The sequence below is a fragment of the Xenopus laevis genome, chromosome 9_10S, assembly GCF_017654675.1.
Source record: "Xenopus laevis strain J_2021 chromosome 9_10S, Xenopus_laevis_v10.1, whole genome shotgun sequence".
Taxonomy (NCBI): domain Eukaryota; kingdom Metazoa; phylum Chordata; class Amphibia; order Anura; family Pipidae; genus Xenopus; species Xenopus laevis.
Window position 1 is genome coordinate 77,542,315 of NC_054388.1, and position 23,723 is coordinate 77,566,037.

General features: G+C 37.4%; 2 protein-coding genes across 3 annotated transcripts in view; one reads left to right on the forward strand and one right to left on the reverse strand.

Annotated features, from left to right (window-relative positions):
• aox1.S (aldehyde oxidase 1 S homeolog) overlaps positions 1-18,980 on the forward strand; it is a gene marked incomplete at its 5' end in the record, with an annotated part of 52,516 nt that extends 33,536 nt beyond the window's left edge. The window contains 13 exon segments of the mRNA NM_001092592.1: positions 72-159; positions 755-841; positions 1,464-1,655; positions 2,714-2,941; positions 3,070-3,165; positions 3,768-3,896; positions 3,973-4,047; positions 4,840-4,892; positions 6,597-6,711; positions 9,486-9,551; positions 10,384-10,572; positions 11,759-11,926; positions 18,150-18,980. Of these exon segments, the coding sequence (NP_001086061.1) occupies positions 72-159; positions 755-841; positions 1,464-1,655; positions 2,714-2,941; positions 3,070-3,165; positions 3,768-3,896; positions 3,973-4,047; positions 4,840-4,892; positions 6,597-6,711; positions 9,486-9,551; positions 10,384-10,572; positions 11,759-11,926; positions 18,150-18,200 (1,537 nt within the window). The 3' untranslated portion in view covers positions 18,201-18,980.
• Positions 18,981-19,477: 497 nt separating this feature from the next.
• Positions 19,478-23,691, reverse strand: ndufb3.S (NADH:ubiquinone oxidoreductase subunit B3 S homeolog). 2 transcript variants are annotated; one of them, XM_018237446.2, is made up of 3 exons: positions 23,535-23,691; positions 20,905-21,045; positions 19,478-19,700 (listed from the first exon to the last, which is right to left on the reverse strand). In XM_018237446.2, the coding sequence occupies exons 2-3, from the start codon at positions 21,039-21,041 to the stop codon at positions 19,544-19,546; spliced, it is 294 nt and encodes a 97-aa protein (XP_018092935.1). In that variant the 5' UTR covers positions 21,042-21,045; positions 23,535-23,691; the 3' UTR covers positions 19,478-19,543.
• Between the last annotated feature and the right edge of the window lie 32 nt (positions 23,692-23,723).

The following is a 23,723-nucleotide window of genomic DNA, read 5'->3' on the forward strand; positions in this document are numbered from 1 at the left end:
AGAGGGGCCTAGGGTTTTATTATGGATGCATACAGCCTGCATACATTTTCTTCTCTGCTCTTCCTTTTTAGAACCAAACAAGCTATACGCTGTGTGCTGGAAAGGGATGAAGATATGTTAATTACTGCTGGGCGACACCCTTATCTTGGAAAATATAAAGTAAGCATTGTAAAGGAAAAGTAACAACGGTAGTCATTGCGGTCCTTTCAACACTGGCCGCCATCTATGTCACATTACACTTCAATGATTCGGGTCCAAGCAGGGGAAATTCAGAGATGTAATGTTAAAGGGGTTATTCACCTTTTAATTCACTTTTAGTATGATGTAGGCAGGGATATTCTCAGACAAATCGAAATTGTTTTTCATTTATTATTATTTGTCGTTTTTCGAGTTATTATGCTTTGTATTCAACAGCTCCCCAGTTTGCAATTTCAGCAATCTGATTTCTATAAGAGGCTGGAATATGAATAGGAGAGGCCTGAATAGAGAGAGCAGCAATAAAAAGTAGCAATAACAATACATTTGTAGCCTTACAGAGCATTTGTTTTTTAGATGGGGTCAATGACCCCCATTTGAAAGCTGGAACGAGAATAAGAAAAAAAAGAGAGCAAAAATTAAGACCAATTGAAAAGTTTCTTAGAATTAGCCATTCTAAAATATTCTAAGAGTTAACTTAAAGGTGGATCACCCCTTTACAGACTTAATTATTATGCGTATGTATTACACCGGCACTGAACAAAATGTTCTCTTTTAGGTGGGCTTCACAAATGATGGAAGAATCACAGCAGCAGATGTCACTTACTATAGTAATGCCGGCTGCTCTGTGACTGAGTCAGTCTTTGTAAGTCTTAAGACTTTTTGTGATTACTGGAACATTATATTGCAACTCTTGGCATAAATCTTAGTGCTCCTTGCCAGAGGCACAAACATATGCACCTATCAGTGCTAGGCCTGGTGGGGGCAAGACTTTTGTAAGTAATCCCTTACATTTAGTTGTTAGGTTTTTAAAACTATGTTTCTTTACTTTAAAATACCGTTAACCCAGTGTTATAGGGTGGCCACGTTTTGCAAATTATTACCACAGTGGTTAGCCATTGTAAAGTAAACTTTTTCCCCCAAGATGTTTTAACGAAAATTTACTACTTTATTGTATGCTTAAAAGCCTTTAGAGGGGCCACTACAAGGCTGTTGTAATTCTCAGAATTTCAAAATTTTGACAAATTATGTCACTTAAATCTATCCATCCATTCAATCTACCATCCCTGTTTTTATGACGTCAAGATGTACATCAAGATGTTATCACTGCAGGATACTTTTTATTATGTTTCATCATTAAACTACAGACTGATAATATCTACTCTGAATATATTTATAATCATGTAATTATTGTGTTTTGTGTTTCTGTGAGGTTTATAGACAATGCCTTCGAGAAATGTAACACCTTGCCTTCTACTACCCGACAGATCATGGAGGCTTCTGTGCTACAGATTAATAATGCCTACAATATCCCTAATCTGAGATGCCAGGGAATAGTTTGCAAAACAAATTTACCATCAAATGTCTCCTTTCGGGGGTTTGGCTTTCCTCAGTGTGCTCTGGTTACAGAAGTTTGGATTGAGGAAGTTGCTGTCAAATGCAATTTGCCAACACATAAGGTATGCTAGAAGCAAAAGAGTTGTGTAGAAATGGCAAAAGAACATTTGAAATCTTTAGCAATTTGAACATACATGCAGTGGAATGAAGCTGGTCATCTAACAGATTGGTGCACAAGTCAATAGTAACATATAGGGGGCCTATTTATTAAACCACACATTTTTCGAGTTTTTAGGGGAAAAATATAAATTTATAGAGGGGGAAAAAAGTAGAATTTTTCAAGATTTGTTATGCTCTGAAGCTGCTAAAATCCGAAAATACTCCAGGTAACACCTGTCGAAATCATGTAGAAGCCAATGGCAGATGGCTAGTGATGGCAAATAAATTTGCCAGGCATTGATTCGACATTGATTTCCAACTTTCATCACCCACAAATAAATTTGCAAAACTGTGCGAAAATTCACTGGCGAAAAACTAGCCGCAACAAAAAAAATTGTTGCGCACATAAAAATTTTGAGCATCAAAATTATTCGGACGTCCATTGACTTTTATGCATTTGGACGAAATAGTCGCATGTATAAAAGTTGTCTCTCACGTCAAAATTGTCGCATGTCAAAATAATTTTGATGCCCATTGACTTTAATGCGTTTTGCAAATTTTGCAAATTTTTTGATGAAGCAAAACGGGACGGATTCGCCCACTACAGGTGCCCCTTTTAATAACTGGAACATGTTTTCAGGATTCTCAAAAGTTTTGGTCTGTTTGCATTACTTTTTCGTTCGATAATCAGACAATGTATGATTTGAATTTGATTTTGTATCGACTTTTTGTTGCACTGATTTTTTCGAGAAGTATAAATGGTAAGGGGATTCAGGTTTGGGAGTTTAGTAAGAAAAAGTGGAGTTTTAGTAAATAACCCCCTAAGTGCATCATTTGGGTAGGAGAATTAGGACACTGTGTACTTTGTGATCAATGAACTTCCTTTCCCTCCCCACTTGCACTTCCCACATTGCTCCTGTAACACTATTTGATAAATCAAATCACTGCTTCAATGAACTGTATTTTGTATGGCCATACATTACCTATTCATTATCCTCAGAAATTAAATTTTATTTTTCAGGTCAAAGAGATCAACATGTATCGGGGGAATATTGTGGCTCCTTACAAACAGGAGTTCGACACAACCAATTTGCTAAAATGCTGGGAGGAGTGTTTGGAAAGTTCTGAATACCATGCCAGGAGACAATCAGTTGCACAGTTTAACCAACAAAATCAATGGGCTAAAAGAGGCATATCCATTATTCCTATGAAGTTCCCAGTTTCTTTTACTAAGTCAATAGAAAATCAGGTTAAACTTTAAATATTGATTTAATGTATGTAGGTTTTACTGAAAAAAAATACTGTTACTGTTTAGTACAGTATGTTCATTTTCACTTCTTTGGTCATTTATTTTAGATCTCCTTGATGTTGTTTTAGGCTGCTGCTTTGGTTCATATTTATATTGATGGGTCAGTGCTAGTGTCTCATGGAGGTACTGAAATGGGGCAAGGTATCCACACCAAGATAATGCAGGTGAGGTTCCCAACTTAGCATCTCCTAAATGTTCTTATAGGGTATTATGAAACTTAAGGTGGCCATAGACGCACAGATAATATCGTACGAAACGAATTTTCGTCCGATATTCGTTGCGTGTATGGTGGAAAAAGAGCCGACCGATATTGGCAGAAGACTTGGATATCGGTCGGCTCGTCGATCGGGCTGGACGGAAAATTTTGATCGGGTGCCTTTGAAGGGACCCAAACATCGCACATTGTTAGTGCTGAATCGTCAGATACAGGTAGAATTCTATTGTTTCTTCCCGTATATCTACCTGTATATCTGACGATTTAGCTCTACACGTGTGTATTGAAACGAACGATCTTTCTTGGAAAGATCTTTTCCAAGAAAGATCGTAATTGTTACGTCTATGGCCACCTTTATAGCTGCCCAAGCTTTCACTTATGTCTAATTTATGTCAACCCTCTCCCCCTCAGATCGGAGCTTCATCCCTCCTACTTTAGCATTGTCTTTGGAAATGATTTATAGTATTTGTGTTCCAATTACAGACTGACAGAATGCAAAACATTTGTAAAAAAACATGCATGTCCCACTGTGTGTCTCACTACCTACTGTAGATTGCAAGCCGTGAATTAGGCATTCCAATAACCTACATCCACATCAGCGAAACCAGCACATCCTCTGTCCCCAACACCATTGCTTCAGCTGCTACCGTTGGAACTGATGTGAATGGAATGGCAGTCAAGGTGGTTCTTTTTTGTTAGTATTTGGAAATGTAGGAATGATTAGAATTGCATCCTAACGTATCACTTTTATACATAGGATGCCTGTGAGAAACTTCGGAAACGCCTTAAACCTATTGTTAGCAGAAATCCTTCGGGTACCTGGGAGAGCTGGGTAATGATATTCCTTATAATTGCCTTACTTCTTATAATGATAACGAGGGTTCACTAGATAAAGAGAACTGAGTCTTCTGACTTTTTTAACATTCAAAGTAACTTCTCAATAGAGAATACTATAGCGCTCATTTACGACTGCAGGTGCAGTGAGAAAAGAGCAATTTTGAGTGCAATCACCATGGGTTTTTTTCAACAATGCAGCACTTTTTCCCATTTTTTTTCATTGCGGATGCAGGGGGGCATTTTGAATAGCACAATTCAATTGTGCGTGCATTTAATTCATAAATTGGGCACAATTAAGGTGAATATTTTTGAAGTTTGTCCGGCATCTTTTCCGGTGTTTGCCATGCAAGTGACATGTGTGCCCTATTCTTTTTGGGCAACTGAACTGCAGCGATTGATGCAGGTTGCTGAGGGAACCCCAGAGCTACAGGTTCTCCTGCAGTCGTAAATGAGAATTCATATATTTTAACTGTTCTCCATTTAGCTTAATTTCCTTAAAACGTTTTGATTTGGGAAATATTGCATTGATTCTGTTGCTTGATAACTGTTTCAGATGCTTTAAGTTAACCTTTTTTTCTGAACTTTCAATAGAAATTAAGTTTACAAATTTCTTTAAAACCATTACAAGATTTTAATGAATGTATGTTGGAAGTTGTTTAGAAATATATTTCCTTTCATTATGCAAAATAACTGTTTTTTATTACTCAAATAATACACCATTGATGGCTCCCAGCTGCTACTTAAAACTGGCAATACTTTATATTTCTGTATAACTCTTGGTTTTTAGATAAAGGAAGCTTTTCTCCAAAGAATCAGTCTTTCTGCCACTGGATATTTCAGGTAGGCAAATATCCTTCTTTTCCTGATTTTTTTTTTCAGAGGGCTTATTTAGTGATGTCACAGGTATGCACACAAAGTGAAACAAAATTGCAGTCATCAGCATGCAGTACACGTATATATATATGCATGCCTTTGGGGTAGATTTACTTGAGGGCGAAGTGGCTAACACTAGCGTCAATTCGCTAGCATTACCACACGCAGGGACATCGCCAAGCAAAAGAGATAGACGCTAGTGGTCATTCGCACTCTATCGCCAGGTGAAAATTTGCTGTGGCGAATGGATGTTACTCCACAAATTCAATGAAATGCGCATTTTACTGAACGTTACCTCTTTCGCCAGAGTTGCCTTCGCCAGCTCAGACCAGGTGAGTGCAAAGTTCTTTCTCAATCTTCTGTTACTTACATCATATTTTTTAGTGGAAAAAGCTTCTAAGTCCAAAAAACACTGGCGTCTTTTCCTTTTTTTCCAGAGTGATAGCCTGCAAAAGATTTTTTTTGGGTAACCAGCTTCCCCCATACATTTTCTAACATATGGAACATAAACTATACAGTGGGCTCATGTGTAGGGCATTATAACAACTCTATTTTCTTTATTAAGGTTCCCTGGACTTGGCTAATGTAATGTATTTGCTGCAACATATACGTCCATTCAACTTTAAATTTCCCGCCATATGCAAATTCACCTGAGCGCAAGACCTCTAACGAATTTGCGCTAGGCAGAAATTAACGCTAGGGTGTGGAGCTGTCGCTGGCGAATTTCCACCCTCGAGTAAATCTGCCCCTTTGTGTCCTTATGACTAATACCCCTAAGTGTAGTGCTAGGAAGCCCTGTACTTAGTGCCAGCTCTATGTATAGATTAAGTACTGGGCTTCAGGGCACCTTGCATCTCCTGGCATTCCTTCCATAAGCCATAAATGAGTCCCCTTGCATAAATGGGGAATGCAAGGCGACTCCCAGATCCTGAGTATATCCCTTTCAACTGCATAAACAGCAAGGTGCAACTCTTTGTTCTTCATTCCATTTGCCTCTTTCTGTAAATGAGCCCACAGAAATCAAACCTAATTTCACACAAATTATGGAAAATGAAGAATATATATAGTGGCATAACTACTGGGGGTGCAGGGATTGCACCCAGACTGCTTAGGGTTGCCATCTGTCCGGTTTTGACCAGGACTGTAATCGCAGTCATAGCTCCACCCCCTACATCACTGCCTGCCCCTCTACTTCACTGTCCCGCCCCCTCCATATTACAACCCCGCCCCCTGCCCGGCCTCCACCGGGCTAAAATGTGGCAACCCTATGGCCGCTGGTGCTGTGAAAAGGCATATTTTTGTTGCACAAGTTATGAGAGCGACAGCGTGTGATTCGGGGAGGGGGGGCAGGTGCACTTCCTGTACTCAGGCCTGGTGGTGCCTAGTTACACCACTCAATGTATATGTATGCAGTAGATACCCTATTTTACATTTGCAGGGGACAAAAAGATGGTGTAAAATTAAAGAAAATTAGGGTAGTATGCTAAAGCAACGCAAAAGTGTAATTTTTTTTATACAAGTTTTTTAGAAAAACTTTTATTTTGCTCTTGTTGGACTCATATTTCCATACTTTACCTTTCCATAATATAATATATTGTACAATATATAATTATATAATATACATCTGGTGCCTCACATAATAAAAATAACAATCATTATTTGCCTTTATAGAGGTTATGAGACATATATGGACTGGGAGAAAGGAGAAGGCCATCCCTATCAGTACTGTGTTTTTGGAACTGCCTGTTCAGAAGTGGAAGTAGACTGTCTAAGTGGAGATTATACGGTCAGTAGAGAAAATGATGTATGCCCTAGGGCCTAAGAGTAAGGCTTGCAGAAAGCAGCATTAAATGAACTTAAACACTGATGTAAGTTACCATAACTGCACTTTTTCAGCTTACTTTGTGTTTGCAGAAAAATATTGTGAAGTCATAGTGTACAAAGGTAAATGATTAGCTGCTAATTCTTCTGACAACTAAAATGGCTACTCTGGAACAGAATCTGAAAATGTTGTTAGTTGTCATCAAAGCACTTGCTCCCACCTCCATTTTTTTCAGTGAATTTTGGAAGGACCTATGAGTAGATATTGGAAATGAAAATTCTAAAATGCTGCTTAACAATTATACCGGTAATTATATTCCCTTGTAAGAAAGGGCAGATGTCACAATGGGCTCCTTACATTACACATTAAAGGAGAAGGAAAGGCGCCAAATGTTAGGCACCCCAAGTGATATGTACTTACCTTACACCCCAGGCTTGTGCTCCTATCAGCAGAAAACTGCACTGGCCCAGGGGTTCTTCCATTGAGCCTCACGGAGCAATCAGCTTCTGGCTTTTTCTTTCTTTGCGCGGGTGTGTGCACAGTAGTACGAAAAGCTGAACTTTAATGAAGAAGTTGGCTATTTCGTTCTACTGTGCATGCCACAGGAAATCTGAATAAAGAAGAAAAATGAAGCTGATTGCTCTGTGGTGCTCACTGGAAGAACCATCAGACCAGTGCAGTTTTTTTCTGATAGGAGCACCGGTCCAGGGTGTGAGGTAAGTATATATTGGCACCCCCAATTAAATATGTCTTTCCTTCTCAAAAATGATTTTTGGCGAAGTCCGACCAATCCGTCAAATTATCGTGCGGTTAGTGGGATTCAAACGATCGTACATCTTACGATTTTTCGTCCGACATCTGTCTGCAAATTGATCCGCCAGGTTAAAAAATCTTTATCTGTCCCAGTGCAATCTATCTATGTTTGCAGGGACAAGCAGGCAGCTCCCCTTTGTTTTCCTGGCAAATTGGTCTTTTTAGTTGACGGACAATTCGTAAAATCGTACGATGGTTTCGAGATTAAAAATCTTTACATCTATGGCCAATTTAAGACACCAAGCAGGTGTCTATCAGGTTAATGCAAGTCACTGCTTAACAAACAGCTGTGCTAAAGATTTTACCAGGAGATGAACAGGTTCTCTCTTAAGAGTATAAGGATTCTAGCAGCAGAGTTTAAGACTGAATGCAGGGGGGAGAGGTGGGAGTCTGGGAGCCCTACATTGGATACCATTTTGATCATACAATTTAATGAAGCAGTATCAACACACCCAAGATGGCTGCCTCACCTTTTACATGCTCCTTATTCTCCAAAAAATCATCAAAAATATAAGGAGAGCCAAGTTCTACTGTAAACAAGCTATGCATCAAGACCCCAAGAACCAACAAATTGCTTTTCCAAATGAAGATACACTCTGGATTGATTTTTTAGACTTCAGATTCAAAGGCACCTAGCAACAAGATCTATGACTAGACCAGTCTGGGTTTAGAAGGAAATACAGTACAGAAACCACATAGGCTCGCATACTGGATGACCTACGGATGGCAAGAGACAAAGGAGAGTGCACCATCCTAATCCTTCTTGATCTTTCTGTTGCATTTGACACTGTACAGAACGTTTAAAAACATTTTGTGGTCCAGAAGGTACAGTGCTTAATTGGTTCCAATCTTTTTTTCAGGTAAGTCACAAAAGGTCACAACTGGATTGCCCTTATCAACATCATTCCCATTACCCTATAAGGTTCCAGAGGGCTTAATTTTATCACTGATGCTATTTGCTATATATATGCTTCCACTTGGAAATATTATCAAGCACCATGGCCTTAGTTACCACTGCTGTGCAGATGATACATAACTGTACCTGTCCTTTAAACCTGACAATAGAGATCCAATATCCACAATCAATCGATGCTTAGCTGATCTATGGATGATCTGGAACTGGCTTAGACTAAACCTGGACAAAACAGAGGTACTGAGGGCAGAGGCTGAAAACAAGATGGCAGGGAACACAACCAGATAAGTTAAAACTTGGGGGTTTAAAACTAGATTTCTCTGACCAGGTGCGCAGTCTGGGTGTGATTCTAGATACTGATCTCTCCCTCAAATACCAGGCGTCAGCCGCCATCAGATCAGCGTTCTTCCATCTCAGAAACATTTTCCGGCGGGAAACATGCCTAAATTAATCCCTGCTTTTGTATCCTCAAGACTAGATTACTGCAATGCCTTGTATTATGGTCTTCCAGAAAAATAACTGCACCGCTTACAGCTGGTACAAAATGAAGCGACCAGACTACTTACCCATCAACACCATCAATGCCACATAACACCAGTTCTACTCTACCAACACTGGCATCCAATTAAATGGAGAATTTTTTTAAAATTGGCCTTCTTGCCTTTAAATCTCTAAATAATCAAGGCCCTTCTGATCCCTCATGTACCTGCCCGTCCCCTTCGTTCATCAGACTCAGGAATACTCAAGGTGCCCACAGTAGCACTAAAATCCTTAGATCTTGTGCTTTCCGTCACACAGCACCCACAGTATGGAACTCTTTACCAACAATATTCCAAGTGGCATCTTCCCTTGATGTTTTTAAAAGCAGACTCAAGACATTTCTCAGGCTTTTTCATTACAATAAGAAACATCATCTCAATCCATATTGTATTATAAGCTTTGAGTCCAAAAAAAAAAGCACTATAAAATGTTATTATTGTAAACATTATTTCTTCTTTTATTTCTGAAACAGAATATCAGAACAGATATTGTTATGGACATTGGTAGCAGTATAAATCCTGCCGTGGATTTGGGTCAGGTATGGAAACCTTGATAAATGAAAAGATAAGCTACTTGAAAAGTCAAATTGTTTTCCTATTTCGAGCTAAAGTATATGATGGCTTTTACATTTGCATATTTGATCTTCTGTTTTTGACTGGCAATGTTAGAACACCAACCTCAGGACACAGGGAAGTCCTGTTGTCTTGTATGCTGGCTATGGGAGTAAGCACTCCCTCTGCATATAAATTGTTACCTGTTCATCTGGATTATATTGTCTGGGTAACAACTGTGATTAAGATTAACTATAAAACAGTTTTATGGTTTATTGACTTTGCCTAAGGGGTACAAAATCCGTGCCTTCCAAAACATACCACCATGCCAGCTACCCTGTGTGCATGCTGGGATCTATCACTATGGGAGCATGTCATAGCATCGTATGGTGCACACCACATACTGTACATGCTTTGGGGCCAGATTTTATTCAAAAGGGAATCATATATGCTACCCAGCTGGCATCTATTAGCACAGGTCTTGCCTTGGCCTATTTACAGCTCCTAATTGTCTGCATGATTCTGCCCCTGATGGGAATTATATTTCACTGAATGCCTCCTGCTCTGATTTTTGCTGTTAGACTTGAAACTTTCCATCTGCCTTGAACATTGGCCACTCTTATGCATACTGTTCACATTCACTTTTAGGTTTGAATACATTTGAGCACAAGGCACTGAACATCTTCAAACAGTTCATCAAACAGTTTCTCTAGAGCACATTTTTATAATATGAAGGTTTTTGTAACTTTTTGTAAAGTTCAAATTGAAGCAAATTTGCCCCATAGATTTAAAATGAGTTTTTGCATATGCATCTCTTAGATTGAAGGAGCATTTGTTCAAGGCATTGGTCTTTTCACAATGGAGGAACTGAAATACTCTCCAGAAGGAGTCCTGTATACTCGAGGACCAGGACAATATAAGATCCCGTCAGTATGTGATATTCCCAAACAATTCCATGTATCAGTGCTTCCTTCATCACATAACCCACATGCTATCTACTCATCCAAGGTAAGCTGGAGGCAAACACTAGAAAACATTGCATTCCTATCTCTGTCTTCTCTTTATTGTTCAAGTTGTTTTTACCTTGTTGTTGCTAATTTACCCATAGATTATTTATTATTATACTTCCATTGACATACTGCAATGTTTTCCCAGACTAAGGGGCCGATATGTTAAACAGTGACTTTTCGGGTGGGGCTTTTTGACGCCAAAAATCTGAAAAAAGTCTCGGGGGGGAAAAAACTTTACTTTTTCAGGATTTATTATGCAACAAAACTGTGACTACATTCTAGATATGAAAATACTCCAGCTAAAACCTGTTGAAATAATTCAGAAGTCAATGGCAATGTCCCTTTAAAAACTGGAAGTATTTGTGTGACAATATGGAAAAGTCATAGTTATTGTGCGACAAGTCGCAATCAAAGTTTTCACTGCTTTTTGCGTTCTTGCTTTTTCAGTTCTGATTTTTTAGTGAATTTCATGACATTTGTGGTTTTAGAGAAAGTGAGTTTAGTTGTGGTTTAAAAAACCTCTAAAACCACTAAAATGACTGTTGATAAATAGGCCTTCATCTCTCTCTATTAGTATTCCAGATATTGTATCAGTGTTTTCTGCACTGTTGGATACAGTTTAGACACATTAAACAGAGTTGATTAGAAGGAAAGGCAAATATTCTATTTTAATGTTTACATGCCTAAATAGTACCTCTATTGCAATTTTCTGGTACTTATCCAGTTGAAATGCTATTGACATTATGTTGAAATTTACATTACTACATTAGTAGCTATTTTCATTATCCTTGGGACGCTTTGTAAATGGCCATTTTCTACATTGTTAGAAAAATATAAAAATATCACTACTTTATTAATTATGGTAAATGAATCTGCATTTATGGCTTTTTAAGAAACCAGGCTACCCTTCCTACTATATGGCGAGTTAGAAATTACCTTTAATTGTAGGATTTTTGTTTAGTTCAGTTCTTAAAATCATTCTATAGTAGAACCCAAATTTTACAATTCCCAAGGGACCATGTAAATTTCGGGTTCTATTGTATCTATTATTTGCGCAAATGTATTCCATGTAATCTGTAGGTGCATTGTGTACACAAAGTAGTGACAAAATCTTTAATTTTGATTCAACAAATTCACTACTGCACTATAGCTGTGTGAGTAATTATGGAATTGTTTTTCTTTAGGGAGTTGGGGAGCCTGGTATCTTTTTGGGGTCCTCTGTGTATTTTGCTATAAAGGATGCAATGTTATCGGCCCGAAGAGACAGGGGATTGTCTGACATTTTTACACTAAACAGCCCAGCAACCCCAGAGAAGATTCGGATGGGGTGTGGGGACAGCTTCACAGACATGGTAATTACTCTTTTTTATTATAATTATTTTTTATAGTTTATAAATAATTAAACTCTGCATGTGTCTTATCACAATTTTGTAACTTATTTCTTAGAAGAAAGAGGTTCCATCTAAGGGGTATATTTATCAAAGAGTGACGTTAGAGATCTCCACAGTCCGCAGAGTGAAATACCGCCTCTCTCCATTAATTTCTATGGGATTTTTAAAGCCGTATTTATCAAAGGGTGATAGGGAAAGTTCACAATTTGATAAATACGCATTTAAAAATAATATAGAAATGAATGGAGAGAGGCGGTATTTCACTCTGCGGACTGTGGAGATCTCTAACTTCACTCTTTGATAAATATACCCCTAAATATTAAGAAGGGTTTTTTTTTTACAGTGAGAGCTGTGAAGATGTGGAATTCTCTCCCTGAATCAGTCGTACAGGCTGATACATTAGATAGCTTTAAGAAGGGGTTGGATGCCCGTTGTTCTAACTTGTTATATCCTAGGTGTGATTCCAGTCTTGTTTGATTCCCGTTTTGACCCTTGTACAGAAAATTATTATCGGCTTGGTCCCTAAGTAAAGCCAAAATTAATTAATTAACCGCTCACCCAGCGCAGAGTAGGACCCAGGTGTAGAAACCCTGGGTCTATCGTTGGAGGGTGCAATTTCACTCGGTGCACAGCATACAAATCACAAACACAGCAATCTTAGTAAAGATGAAGACTCACCGAATTCACAGAGTGGCCCGGGTGCAGCACCCCGAACCCGTATCTGGGGGAGTAATATCAATGCAGATAGCGAAGAAGCACGCACTCCATGGACCAACGGATAAAATAAAAGATCTTTATTGAAACAGCTAAAACAATGATCCTTACGCGTTTCGTATCCGTAGATACTTAGTCATAGGCATAATTGAAAACAGCCGTGAGCTAACATTTAAACAGATAAAAAGGATATGACGTATAAATCAGTGATCCTAAATTTGAATTTTAAATTTTTAACCCTAAAATTGTTTCAGCTGAAACGAAAAATTCTGCTTTTGTACATATTCTTAAATCAAGTTAAATAATTAATTTATAAATCACAGTTAATATGATATTTCTTAACAATTTTTATACAATTTTTATACACAAAACGATCTATTATTTATGTGGATAGAACACTAAAATTAATAATGGTAAGTTAACAATGATAAGTTAATGAATCACAATTTACATAAACTTTAATCGCTTTAAATCTAGCATCAAATTCAGAAGTATTCATTTACATTGCGAGATTTATGTTAGGTATAGACTTGTATTGCATATCATATTTATATCTATATCAGGCATCAGGTTTAAAAGGGAAAAGGAAAGAGGAAGGGGACGCAACCCAGACCATCTTTCGGCAAAAACCCAGAGAATAGCATTATTTGAGCTTCATCTAGACGTCTTACGGTTGAACTAAAATATTAGAACTGATCCGTTATCAGCTTTATTAGGCTTAGGATCGAAGCAATATGCCAAAGTAGATTACTATTATCTTGAAACAAGTTCACCAAAACTTAATGTGCTTTTTACAAATTAAATTATAACAAAGGGTGATTAAACAAGCAAACGAAAAACGAATCCATTCATATATATAAAGCGCTAATAATAAATCGCTAGTAGTGAACAAAATCATAATAATATCAGTGCCCTTAGTGAATAAAATTTTAATTTTAATTTTTATGCGCTATATTTTAAAATTAAATGCCATATCTCGCTTAATATAATTAATTTAAATGAAATTATACCTTCACCTATATCCAAAAATTACCACAATGTACATTTGTGCACTAATCCATCAATTTTCAATAACTTTAATGTGCCAATTAATATTCAAATTCAAATTATTAAATTTTAACTTATTAAATTATTACATTATTAAATTATTAGATTCTCAATCCTCCAAAATGACTTCCTTATCGAGTTATTAATTCATTGTAATATAAATTTGCTCAAACCACCCACTCAATATCAATAATATACCATATTAAAACGTTGTCTCAAGTTGCATATCCATCTAACATAACCATTCTACTAAAGATCAGGAACATTAACCATTAATCCTAACCAGTCTCTAACCAATCAACCAACAAAACCCATTTTCATCTTATACAGGACTTTAGACGTGACAGGAAATGTCAAAACGCAAGTTCAAACCTAGCGGCTGTCTAGTTTCTAATGTAAAAATCCAATATGCTTCTCTGTAAAACAGTCTCTGCATCCGATCTCCACCTCTTGTGGTTGGGATGATTTTCTCTATCCCTTGAATCCTTAAGTGAGAACAGTCCCCATTACTACAAGCAAGAAAATGTCTCGAAACCACTGTAGAGGAATTACGTGAGGCTATCTGGCTGATATGTTCTCGCATCCGACACTTAAGCTTTCTAGAGGTACAGCCTACATATTGAATACCACATTTTGTACAAGTGAGTAAATAGACAATATATGTCGAATTGCAATTAATGAAATCTTTAATCTTAAACTTCTTTTTAGTATTTCGACTAGTAAACTCCTTTGATTTAAACATGAAAGTACAAGTTATGCATCGCATTGCACCACACTTAAATGTTCCAGTAGTATTCAACCAGGATGTTCTCACTACATCACTATTGACCTCACCTTCTCCTGGAGAAATTGTAGCACAGACAAGGAATTTATATTACAATCTATCAAGCTAAGGAATCGTTTTCTTGAAAGAGGATATCGTTTAGATCACCTAATAGAGGCTTTTGGCAGGGCATTAAAAACGGAGAGATCTGAGCTCTTATGTGATCATATGAGTAGTAGTCACCGGAAAAATAAAACGAAGGAGGATATACCGATGTTTATTACAACCTTTAGTAAGCAGTACTATAAAGTTAAGCAAATAATTAAGAGATATCTCCCTGTTTTGAATGGAGATGGAAACTTAAGAAAGGTCCTGGCAAAAGGCTGTAAATTTGTGACACGGAAAGCCAAGACAGTGGGTAACATCTTATCCCCAAGTGAGGTCAATAGTGATGTAGTGAGAACATCCTGGTTGAATACTACTGGAACATTTAAGTGTGGTGCAATGCGATGCATAACTTGTACTTTCATGTTTAAATCAAAGGAGTTTACTAGTCGAAATACTAAAAAGAAGTTTAAGATTAAAGATTTCATTAATTGCAATTCGACATATATTGTCTATTTACTCACTTGTACAAAATGTGGTATTCAATATGTAGGCTGTACCTCTAGAAAGCTTAAGTGTCGGATGCGAGAACATATCAGCCAGATAGCCTCACGTAATTCCTCTACAGTGGTTTCGAGACATTTTCTTGCTTGTAGTAATGGGGACTGTTCTCACTTAAGGATTCAAGGGATAGAGAAAATCATCCCAACCACAAGAGGTGGAGATCGGATGCAGAGACTGTTTTACAGAGAAGCATATTGGATTTTTACATTAGAAACTAGACAGTCGCTAGGTTTGAACTTGCGTTTTGACATTTCCTGTCACGTCTAAAGTCCTGTATAAGATGAAAATGGGTTTTGTTGGTTGATTGGTTAGAGACTGGTTAGGATTAATGGTTAATGTTCCTGATCTTTAGTAGAATGGTTATGTTAGATGGATATGCAACTTGAGACAACGTTTTAATATGGTATATTATTGATATTGAGTGGGTGGTTTGAGCAAATTTATATTACAATGAATTAATAACTCGATAAGGAAGTCATTTTGGAGGATTGAGAATCTAATAATTTAATAATGTAATAATTTATTAATTTAATAAGTTAAAATTTAATAATTTGAATATTAATTGGCACATTAAAGTTATTGAAAATTGATGGATTAGTGCACAAATGTACATTGTGGTAATTTTTGGATATAGGTGAAGGTATAATTTCATTTAAATTAATTATATTAAGCGAGATATGGCATTTAATTTTAAAATATAGCGCATAAAAATTAAAATTTTATTCACTAAGGGCACTGATATTATTATGATTTTGTTCACTACTAGCGATTTATTATTAGCGCTTTATATATATGAATGGATTCGTTTTTCGTTTGCTTGTTTAATCACCCTTTGTTATAATTTAATTTGTAAAAAGCACATTAAGTTTTGGTGAACTTGTTTCAAGATAATAGTAATCTACTTTGGCATATTGCTTCGATCCTAAGCCTAATAAAGCTGATAACGGATCAGTTCTAATATTTTAGTTCAACCGTAAGACGTCTAGATGAAGCTCAAATAATTCTATTCTCTGGGTTTTTGCCGAAAGATGGTCTGGGTTGCGTCCCCTTCCTCTTTCCTTTTCCCTTTTAAACCTGATGCCTGATATAGATATAAATATGATATGCAATACAAGTCTATACCTAACATAAATCTCGCAATGTAAATGAATACTTCTGAATTTGATGCTAGATTTAAAGCGATTAAAGTTTATGTAAATTGTGATTCATTAACTTATCATTGTTAACTTACCATTATTAATTTTAGTGTTCTATCCACATAAATAATAGATCGTTTTGTGTATAAAAATTGTATAAAAATTGTTAAGAAATATCATATTAACTGTGATTTATAAATTAATTATTTAACTTGATTTAAGAATATGTACAAAAGCAGAATTTTTCGTTTCAGCTGAAACAATTTTAGGGTTAAAAATTTAAAATTCAAATTTAGGATCACTGATTTATACGTCATATCCTTTTTATCTGTTTAAATGTTAGCTCACGGCTGTTTTCAATTATGCCTATGACTAAGTATCTACGGATACGAAACGCGTAAGGATCATTGTTTTAGCTGTTTCAATAAAGATCTTTTATTTTATCCGTTGGTCCATGGAGTGCGTGCTTCTTCGCTATCCGTTTTGACCCTTGCCTGCCTGACTACTCTGATCTCTGCCAATCCTGACCCTTGCCTGCCTGACTATTCTGAATTCTACCGGTATTGTCCCATGCCTGCCTATCCTTTGAACGCTGCTTGTGCCGACCCCGGCCTGATTGACCTTGCTTGAACTCCGCCTAAACCGACAACTGCCTGTCTGACCCTGCTTGAACTCTGCCTGTACCGATCCCAGCCTGCCTGACTACGCATTTCTTTTATTCCCTGAACTGTTGCCTTCCGTCCAAAACCTCGGTAACGACCATGCCCCTTTGCCTGTCCAGAACTCTCTCTCTTATTAAGACCTGGTGGCATTTGAGTAGCTGAGGGCTCCTCCCGAGGCCAAAGGCGTCTGCTACAGGCAGAAGCAGAGCCGTGACCAGGGAGCCTAGCACTTGTTCTGGATTTAGGCAGCCGATTGTGATATTTATGCAACCAAAACTTGCTTCCAAGCCTGGAATTCAAAAATAAGCACCTGTTTTAAGGCCACTGGGAGCAACATCCAAGGGGTTGGTGAACAACATGTTGCTCGCGAGCTACTGGTTGGGGATCACTGCTCTGGATCAACTAGCAGTTAGGCAGGTTAAAATAGAGTTAAAAGGATGAACTTGATGGGCGTGTCTTTTTCAACCGAACTTACTATGTAAGTTTAAAACATACTATAAACAGAAACATCTCCAGTTATTCATATATTGTGGAGACATATTGGTATGTAATAGAGTATGGTAGTGTCTTATATATTGAAGTAATGTGTCCTTTCAAACACCCATCACTTTAAGAGTAAAAATGTTGCCTTCCTATGCTGCCCTCACCAGAAATAAAGGTATGCTGTCTGCACTCGATCTACTGTATATACAGCATTTAACATCAAGCCACAAGGGGTACAGGGGGGTACTGCAGCCCGGGGTCTGTGGCAGAGGGGGACTCAGAGATTGGAAAGCACGATTTGCAGGTGGTGGATGGGGCATAGCTGAAAGGAAAACTAAAGTTTAACTAAAGAACATTATGTTTTGGGCTTCTATACCAGCCCTTTAGCAAAAGATATGTGCTCTGAAGATGCCACAGTAGCTCCCCATCTTCTTTTCTGCAGATTCACTGCACATGCTCTGTACTGCTGTCACTTAATGAGCCTAAGGGCCAACTCACAAAATACTGCATATAAAATGAATGTCACAATATAAGGCTGATTAGTAAATAATCAAGATTATTGGTATATGGCAGCTCAGAAACCAGCACAGTTAGCATCAGTGGTTAATATGACATTACATGACATTATCAAGAACTGTGCTGCACTGCTGTGGAACCCCAAACCGGAACTTCAACATACACATATATAATGATTTTCTTTTCTTTTCTAGATTCCTAAAGACAATCCAGAGTTATTTATCCCATGGGCTATTAATGTGTAGGTAGTCCTGAGGCACATGGATTGATAGCAGAAATTGCTGTGCATCAGAAGAGCTCAAAGAAGATAACAAATGTGAAATATGGATGACCTTAACGATATAGAAGTTTAAATATTTCCACTATTTCAGTTTATTAAGCAAAACATTTAACATTAAAAATGGTAGCAAAACTAATAATACAGCAGTCTATAGTTAGTTCTTTTGACCAGAGCCCTCTGGTCTCTACACTTGGTTTGTTGTTTTTTGTTTCTGCTACCCCCCAATGTATTGTACCTCACAAATGATTTATTCAATATACAGTACACATAGAATATAAGGCTGATTAGTAATTCATACAGATAATTACTACATGGCAGCACAGACACCAGTGCAACTAACATTAGAATTTAATAATCAGCCTTATAGCATCAGCTTATATTACAGGCCACCCTCATTTTCTGCTTGAAAATTTGCGACAACCTAAGTTTAGCTTCTCAACAGCTGCTTAAATCACACCGAGCATGCGAGTGTCCCAGACACTTTCCAGACTCCCTGTTACAAGTCTGAAGTCCTGGATCATTGCTGCTATTGAGAAGCTGAAACTTTAGGCTGGTGCAATAAGTTGTGTATAAAATATGGCATTTTTAGCCATATTCATTTTTAGGGTTTAGTTCTCCTTTGAGTCTACTAGAAAATCATGTTAACATTAAATAAACCCAATAGGCTGGTTTTGCTTCCAATAAGAATTAATATATAATTACATTTTTAATTTTTAAAAATTTGAATTAAACGGAGTCTATGGGAGATGGCATTTCTGTAATTTGGAGCTTTCTGGATAATGGATTACATATCTGTACTTTCGATACAATACCTAATTAACTGATATTGCTCTGGTTTCACTGTGCTTGCTGGTCCCACAGAACACTGCCTGCTCACAGGTGAACTCATCCCAACACTTGGGCACTAAGCAACATATGGGGTTATGTAAGAAAAAAAATAATTCACTCTGCCCAGGAGCAGTAACCCATAGCAACCATCAGCAGGTAGCATTTAATGGTCACCTGTTTAAAAGCATGCATCTCATTGGTTGCTATGGGTTACTGCACCTGGGTAAACTTAGTGCCTTTTAATACATATGGGGGATAAACTCTACCCAACATGCCAGCAAAACACATTTTAGACATTTATGGTTTTTTTTTAATCTCTACTGCAATGACTGTTGATTGTTGCCCTTTTGACTAGGCTTGAGAGGCAAAGTATCAAGTCTTATTCACCTGAAACAAAAACACACACTTTTACAGTTCAGTAGCAACACTTTAATACAATTATGAACAGGGTGGTCTTCAAACAAAGTTAGACAGATCTTTCTAATGGTGGCCTTCAGATTTCTTTGGTGGAAACAAGGCATATTCAATACCGAGCGCTACCACAAAGGCAGCAAATCCCCATTTAAAGCCTCTGAACACAACGTCCTTAAAAGTTGCAGGTTTAGCGTACCCACCCATGTACCGCCAGGCTTCATTTCTACAAAATAACGACAAAATAAAAATTAAGGCAATGACTACAAAATAAACTTCCAATATTACGTTAACAATGATGACCATGATTTTACTTTGCACATATTCCACACCCTTCCCAAAATACAAATAGATTATTTCAATGCTCTCACTTGAATCTTGCGATGTTGTCATGAATGTTCTTTTATGGGGATAATGGAGAGAAAAGTGCCTGGAAGGATAGCTGCAGGACCATGGGTTAAGAGGCCTATGGGTTAAGAGCAGCTAATCATTTGCTACAAGCGTTAGGACTGTTTCAGTTGAACAGGCTAAGAATAACCAACTGAAGTGTAACAAAAAGTGCTTGTGCCAAGAATAAACTGGGTGAAAGAATACCAGGCATTTCAAAATGCTGAAGATTTAGAGTGAAGAAAGAGCAGAGAAATGTATTAAGGTTTCCCATAAATGTATTTAGTGTGCACTTACACATAAAGTTATGGTTCCATAGTAATCGTGCCTAATATATGGTGAAAGCACTACAGGTATAGATATAGACAAGTTAACCAAAAACGGTCTTACTGCTTGACCATCAAGCACATCTGTGACCACTCATGAAGGCAGCACAGACTAACCATCCTGTCATTCCAAGGGACTACAGTTGCTTTGTACATACAGATAATACAAAATGATGGTGCTTCCTCATGGCACTAGATTTGGAATTAAGAAAGGATCTGTTCTGCATTTCTCTAGCTTTGAATGATAGGATCGAACATACCCTAGCAAGCTAAAAGTGGATTAAATGCAAGATTCATAGGACAGGGATTGAACACCAATATCATTTAATTTTCAGGCTAGAGAGAGACACACAATAAAAAGACAATCAAATGCTGCACAAAACACCCAAATTGCCCCTTACTGCCACCAACTGTTGTTAAAGGAAACTGCATAGAAATATTGACGTGTTGAACATCATCTTTTCAGCCCAAGAGCAAGTACTACACTTGATTTGTTTGTCAGATAAATGGGAGGTTGTTAGGTGGTTTTGCTCCTATTCGGATTGTAAGCTCTTTTGAGCAGGACCCTCTTTACTTTATTGACTTTTTTTTAATGTAAGCTGTTCAATGTTTAAACCCATTTATTGCACAGTGCTGTGAATGTTGTCATTTTAAATGTTAAAGAAGGTATCTGCTTTTAAGATTCCATATATACTTTTAAAAAGTTATTAGTCATACCTTAGCCATGGATCTCTAAGCCCTCGATGTGACAGCCTTTTCTGTACTTCCTCCAAAGGAGTGCCTTCTATTTTCCACTGCTTATAGTCAGGCAGGTGCATTTTTGCGTGTCCATGATGTTCGTGGCCGTGACCCATACCTCTAAGTAGAAGATATATATATATATATATATATATATATATATATATATATATATATATATATATATATATATATATATGGTATTACAAATAAGCATTTTCATTAATATATGTTAGTATAGATTAATGAGATCTTACATATGATAAAATACATGTACAGGGTTAATAATTCCTGACTAGTGTTCACATTTTTTACAACCCAATGTACCCTTTCAACCGAACAACTTTCGTATCTATTTTATTATTTTGGAACCAAAAAATGCAAGCAGTTGACACTTCATGCTTCACTTTACATAATTCCAAAGTGTAGAAAGAGGGAAACAAATACTGCTTTCAATTTAAAAAAATTTTGTGCACATCCCCTTTAACAAATGCCATGTTTCATTGTTTTTTAGACATGAATGGCGTTTAAAATGGCTTTAAAGGGAGTTGGTCCCCTAAAGGTTGAGCACTGTCGCTGTGATTTATCAGTGGAGTAGGGTTGTTGCCTAGCTCTAAATGGGGGGTCACTGAACCAGGAGTCAAAAAATGATTGCTCTCTATTGCTATTGTTATGTTTTATTATTCATATTTATATTCAGTCCTCCCATATTCATCTTCCAGGCTCCCTTTCAAATGACTGCCTGGTTGCTAGGGAAAATACGCTCCTGAAAAACCCACAATAAATAAATAAAGACCAACTGCATTACAGATAATAGATTCTACACCTGTAGTACAAAAGTTTGTCAGCATATTGGTAAGAGTACAAGCAGAGGATTAACATAGGTGGTTATGTAAAACGTACATAATTAACCCACTGTAGGTTAGTTAGAAGAGATGGGCTAGAAGACAAGTTATCCAGTAATCATTTTTCTCTGTAATAATATAACAGAACCTTGTACTTTATACCTGTGAAGATATAATTAAACCTTATTAGAGCAAAACAATCCAATTGGGTTTAATTAAAGGAAAACTATACCCCCCAAACAATGTAGGTCTCTATAAAAATATATTGGATAAAACAGCTTGTATGTAATAATATACTTTTTAGTAGTATGTGCCATTGAGTAATCCTAGCTGGAAAATTGCCATTTAAAAAAATAAGGGCCGCCCCCTTGGATCGTATGATTCACGGTGCACACAAACAAACCCTACATGTTAGGTCACATGAGCCAATTAAAAGACAGAGTTCTGTCTTGCTTCCACACTTATTCCTATTACAGTTAGAGACCACCTGACCAGAAAAAATGCAACTCTGAGGCAGCACGGAGACCATCACTAAATGGTGGTTCAAGGCAAGAGATGTAAAAAGGACAATATTTACTTAATACATATATATATATCCGTTTGGTAAGATTCTTTAATATGCCACTTAATATGATATAAACTGTTGCTTATTTATTTTGGGGTTAAAATTTTCCTTTAATGTTTAAATGATTTTAATAGACTTTTGGAGTTATGTAATAAAAGGTGCTAAGATTGCCCAGGGGCAGTAACCCATAACAACCAATCAGCAGGTAGAATTTGCTGGTCACCTTTTTAAAAGCAAATATCTAATTGGCTGCAAACAGTAACCAGAAAAAGTTGTGTATTCTCGCACACCCTACCCTAAGATGATGAAGATGGGCCTGGTGCACACAGGTGGAGGCTCGGCCACCTCCCAATGCAAGTCCTCAAGAAAAACCCAATGGCACACAGGTCTGCATGAACACTTCTAGTGTTTATTTAACACGGAGTGCAGCACTTTAAATTAGGGATGCACCGAATCCAGTATTTGGGATTCAGCCGAATCCAGTATTTGGGATTCAGCCGAATCCAGTATTTGGGATTCAGCCGAATCCAGTATTTGGGATTCAGCCGAATCCAGTATTTGGGATTCAGCCGAATCCAGTATTTGGGATTCGGTCGATCCCGTGAATCATTGTTGTAAGATTTGGCCGAATACCGAACCGATTCGTAATTTGCATATGCAAATTAGGGACAGGAATGGAAAAAAAATCTTCTTTTATCATGAAAAGTCACATGATTCCCTACCTGCCCTAATTTACATATGCAAATTAGGATTTGGATTGGCCAAGCACAAGGATTCCTACTTTAAATAAACACTAGAAGTGTTCATGCAGACCTGTGAGCCATTGGGTTTTTCTTGAGGACTTACTGCAAACAGTGCCTTTCAGAACATGTGGCTGTTCTTCATTTTGCATTAAGCTGCACAGCATCCCGCTGCCATTAAAGTCCATTTCACGTGGAAACATGAGGGTGTGGTTTAGTTCCCCTTTAACTGACAGGCATTATAATGAGGTCATTGTTTTATAGGTCTATGAACAGGCAGGTTTTAATCTGGCAAATGGCAGTAGAATAATGACCTCAAACTGGTATTATATCAACAAGATTTATAAACTTTGATTCAGTCAACATCTAAGGAGGTGCATATTTATTCTTACGCGTGAATGATTTACTGGGGGACAATCAGGCCTGTATTTGCCCTCGCACTCGGGTCAAAATCCTCACCTGTATTATTAAGCCTTCTTCGATAGGGCACCACCACCTGAGAGTGAGCGGAACCACAGAATTGACGGACAGGATGTCACCGTAACCTTGCAGGATAATTGTCACACTTGTTTTATCGATAAAGTTAAATGAAAAATCCAAAAACTAACGCGTTTACGTCTATTGAGTGAATCAATTCAATGACGCAAA

What these genes read in the sequence shown, in the direction of transcription:
- ndufb3.S (XM_018237446.2), bottom strand. Translation starts at nt 21,041, where the DNA reads ATGGGTCACGGCCACGAACATCATGGACACGCAAAAATGCACCTGCCT. An exon ending in CTTAGAGATCCATGGCTAAG is followed by an intron (nt 19,701 to 20,904) that starts GTATGACTAATA and finishes GTTATTTTGTAG; the next exon opens with AAATGAAGCCTGGCGGTACA.